Source organism: Manihot esculenta, chromosome 16 (genome assembly GCF_001659605.2).
Source record: "Manihot esculenta cultivar AM560-2 chromosome 16, M.esculenta_v8, whole genome shotgun sequence".
NCBI lineage: Eukaryota > Viridiplantae > Streptophyta > Magnoliopsida > Malpighiales > Euphorbiaceae > Manihot > Manihot esculenta.
Window position 1 is genome coordinate 26,758,206 of NC_035176.2, and position 4,835 is coordinate 26,763,040.

At 32.7% G+C, this 4,835-nt stretch overlaps 1 protein-coding gene across 1 annotated transcript; it reads left to right on the top strand.

Annotated features, from left to right (window-relative positions):
• Positions 1-3,503: 3,503 nt before the first annotated feature.
• LOC110603267 lies at positions 3,504-4,415 on the top strand. The gene is made up of 2 exons (XM_021740966.1): positions 3,504-3,908; positions 3,996-4,415. Exons 1-2 carry the CDS (start codon positions 3,504-3,506, stop codon positions 4,413-4,415), a joined length of 825 nt encoding a protein of 274 aa, XP_021596658.1.
• Positions 4,416-4,835: the final 420 nt, after the last annotated feature.

The window sequence follows — 4,835 nt, forward strand, 5'->3', positions numbered from 1 at the left end:
TATTATTATTAATTTTTAATTATCTACTCACATGTGCAATTAGAAATGATACCATGCAAGAAGCACAAGTAATTTATCTTCATAATTTTTAACATTTAAATACTATTTATGCAATTATCATGAGAGAGAATTATTATTAGCTTTCTAAATTTTAAAAATATTAAATAATTTATCTTCATAATTTTTAAGTCTAATTAGAAGGTCCATTACTATTTTGAAATTCTGACTATTTAGTCCTATTATATATATTGACAGATTTTATTAGGCACTCTGATAAACATTACAAATATCATTTTAAACTTTTATATTTGATAATTAAAGATAAAAAAGAATTTTATACGTGGTGTAGTTACTGGAAACAGATTGTTGTTTGTCTTAAATAAAATTCTAATAGGAATAGACTTCTTATTTTATTTTTTTTTTTTGAAATAGGGGTTGGGGGAGTCGAACCTTAGACCTTTCAAGGCTACAGGATGCACTTTCCACCAGGCTAAGCCTTGGAGTGCACTTCTTATTTTATTTTGAAACTACTAATTCTATTTAGATTAGAATTTCCACGGTCTATACATCCAAATCAAATAGAATTAATTTTTAAAATTTCTGCAAAAATTAAATTTTTTTTTTTACCGCCTTACATTCTTAATTATTTATTTTATCTTTTATTTTAATTTGCGATCCTCCAATTAAAAGGCTTCCTTCCAATATATAGAGATTCTTTCTCTAAGTTTCACGGCTTTTATAATTGTAAGAACACCTCAGCTAGTTCTCATGAATGTATCTTGAATAGAAAATCTATAACTAGAAGAAACTAATTTATCTAAAGAAATTAAATATCTCTTGAACTTAAGAACATATCTCACTTCTTCGAATATCTTCACACAATTATCATGCAATTTGAGCTTCACTTTGTCAATATCTTCAACTTTCACTTTATTCCCATTGGCTAGTTTCTTTGATGGAACTATTTTCTTTCTTTTCTTCCATTGCATCGAACCATTCTTTTGCTAAATAAATATAGAAACAATAAGCAAAATCTATTATCCATTCATCTTATAATGAATTCTTTGTGTTTTCTTCATCATCATCAACATTTATTACATCACATTCATCATCCTCAATTGCAAATGCATCAGTCCCTTCTTTTCCATGACTTTTCTTGAATTGTTTGAATTCTGCAAGATATTCTTTTATTTTCTTATAAGTATATTGAATATGATCTATCTCATGACAACAAAAATATTCTTTATCTACAAGGTATACTCATGATCGAGCTTAATCTATTTCTTGAATTATTTTCGCGTAAATTGCTTCTATTATGATTTGAATTAGCATGAAAACCTCTGCTTCATTGCTACCACTTATTTTTTAAAACTTTTCATTATTTAGAAATACTGTAGTAATCTTTTCCACTTTTAATATCTCATTCTCAATTGTTACGATTGTCACCAAACTTTTATAGAATTATGGAAGAAAGGTTAGAAGTAACATAATTTTGTCTTCATCATCATTCTTTACTCCTACACTAGCCAATTGAGGAATTAATTTATTAAAAATAAATAAGATGACCTCGAACATTTATACCTTTCTCCATTTTGAGTTGGTACAATTCCTTCTTCAAGTACAAACTGTTCCCAAGTGACTTTAGCATGTATAAACTCTCAAATTTCTTTCATAACATAATTGGTGAAGTTTCTTTTAAAATATTATACTTCACATAAGGAATTAACGTCAATCTAACTGAAATAACTCGGCCTAAACTGACCCAAATAACTTTTGGACTCATTTTCTATTTAGACCAAAATAATTAACCCTAGTAGTTTCGTATTAACTATTATATACAATTTTAATTTTTCGTAATCCGTCGATGTGGGACGTCTTCCCGCATTAAGCAAGCAACTGACTATTACACTCTTTCCCGCTAAATTTTTGACGTTCTCGTCGCAACTGAATCGAATACAATTGCTAAGTCAGTTAACCCTAGTAGTTTCGTGCTAGCTATTATATACAATTTTAATTTTTCGTAATCCGCCGATGTGGGACGTCTTCCCGCATTAAGCAAGCAACCCTTGAGTATTGTGGTTCGCTAGTACCTCGGGCGGCTCCACCTCGTCTTATATGAGTAGCCCTTTCCTCGCAGATTCACTAGCTCTGCATAATTTTTTTGACCCAGGATAGCTCTAATACTAATTGAAACAGCCTGGCCCAAAATGACCTAAATAACTTTTTAATCCATTTTCCACTTGGCCCAAAATGGTTAACTCAAGTTATTTAGTAGTTTCATACTAGCTATTATATACAATTTTAATTTTTCGCAATCCGCCGATGTGGGACGTCTTCCCACATTAAACAAGCAGCCGACTATTACACTAACTATACTCACTATCCTTTGTTGAAACTCCTCTAATCGTCATCTCGGGCGGCTCCACCTCGTCTTACACGAGTAGCCCTTTCCTCGCAGATCCACTAGCTCTGCATAATTTTTTTAATCCAGGATAGCTCTAATACTAATTGAAACAGCCTGGCCCAAACTGACCTAAATAACTTTTTAATCCATTTTCCACTTGGCCCAAAATGGTTAACTCAAGTTATTTAGTAGTTTCATACTAGCTATTATATACAATTTTAATTTTTCGCAATCCGCCGATGTGGGACGTCTTCCCACATTAAACAAGCAGCCGACTATTACACTAACTATACTCACTATCCTTTGTTGAAACTCCTCTAATCGTCATCTTTGATAGCCGCTGGTTGTTTCTTATTCAAAACTTTAATCAATTCTTAGTGTATAAGGATATCTTTCACGATACTATATTACATACTAAAATTATTTTCTTCATTGAATGATTTCACTCCAAATTTTATACTCGTCATCTTTAATATCACGAACCTCAGTTCTAGTATCGATTTATTGTGACAATTATCTACAAAGAATAAAAAAACACAAAATTTAATGTGATTCGGAGCCTATTTCATAATAAATCTACTAACAAAGAAAGATGTGAGAATATTAGCTAATTCATATTTATTCTGGAACCTTCCAGAGATAGCTAGAAAATTAAAGGTTGTTATGTTAGTTATCTGTTAGTTAGTTAATACTGTTAAGCTCAATTAGTTATTCTCTTCACACATTTTGTATATAAACACTCCTTTAATTCAATAAACATAACACTTTTCATTCTCTCATTCTAACTGTATCATGGTATCAGAGCTTTTCTTCATGCTCCGCTTCTTGAAACTTTCTTTTCTCCTTTCCTTAACGACTCTGTTTTCATGGCTGCCACTGTCAATCACAATCATCTCCAGAATCCCTCCAACCCTTTTTTTCTGCATCCTAATGAAAATCTCGCCTTAATATTGTTATCACCAGTTCTTGATATCTCCAATTACCAATCCTAGGCTAGGGCTATGAAAATGGCTTTAACATCAAAGGAAAAATTATAGTTCATCGATGGAACACTCCCTATGCCTGTGATAATTGATCCAATGAGATCAACCTAGAATAGATGCAACACTATGGTGCTTCTTGGATTACTAGAGCACTCTCACCATCTATTGCACAAAGCATCATATGGATTGACAAGAAAGTAGATGCTTGGAATGATTTAAAAGATAAGTTCTATCAAGGTGATATTGTACGTATTTTTTACTTACAAGAAGAAATCTTTGCCTTTAAACATGGAGAACTTTCTGTTATAGAATATTTCACTCCATTAAAGATTCTTTGGGATGAGTTGATCAATTTTAGGCCAATTCCATCTAGCTCTTGTACTACTCCATATTCTTATGGTGCTCTTGAGTCAGTAAGAACTTATGTGAAAAATGACTATGTAATCAGATTCTTGAAAAGGCTCAATGACCAATTTTCAAATGTTAAGTCCCAAATCATGATGATGGTGCCTCTACCAAATGTAAATAAAGTTTTTTCTTTAGTTCTTTAGCAAGAAAGGCAAAATCTCGACAATCATAATACATAATTCAAAGCTTTTCTTAATGAGAATGTTAGAAGCAATATTTCTTATGATAAATCAAGTTATGGTAGAGGTCATTTAGCTTTTGCAGGTGGTAAAGGTTCAAGATCTACCAAAGTCTGCACTTATTGTGGCAAACAAAGGCACGCTGTGGATACTTGTTATAGGAAGCATGATTTTCCTCCTAGTTACATATTCAAAAATTCTAGTGCTAATCTCACTACGGTTGAACATAGTGAAACTGAAACTGAGGCATATACAGCAAAGGATAATGATGCTTTCAGTTTCACAATTAAGCAATGTAAAAAACTAATGAATTTGATTCAAGATCCATCAATGACAACAAGTTTATCATTACATCATGTTAACAATTTGTCAACCAGCCAGTATGAGCAACCTTCTGTTTTTGCTCTAGGTAACCAAGTTCACTCTAATAAGTGGATATAGGTGCTGCTGACCACATCTCTTTTTCTTTATCTCATGTTATGTCTCGGATTGTAGGAACCATCCATTGGGTGAATGATTCAATTTTACTTAGAATGTTAGTATTAAGATTTACAAATAATATAAATTTGTAATACCCGGCTAGACTCCGGTATCGGAATTCCTACCGTCCGGTGGAATCTCGGATGTCGGAAGCCTCTAGAAGGGTAAGAACCATGTTTTTTTTTTTATAAAATGTTTTAATGTGTTTTATGTTTTAAGCATGAAAGAAAATGAGTTTTTGCATGAAAATAGCATTGGAGGAAAACTCAGGTTCGGCCGCCGAACCTCAAGTTCGGCCGCCGAACATGCATGCGTTGCGGGTGTGCTTTAGGCCCCCGAAAGCATAAGTGAGGAAAGTCCAGGTTCGGCCGCCGAACCTCA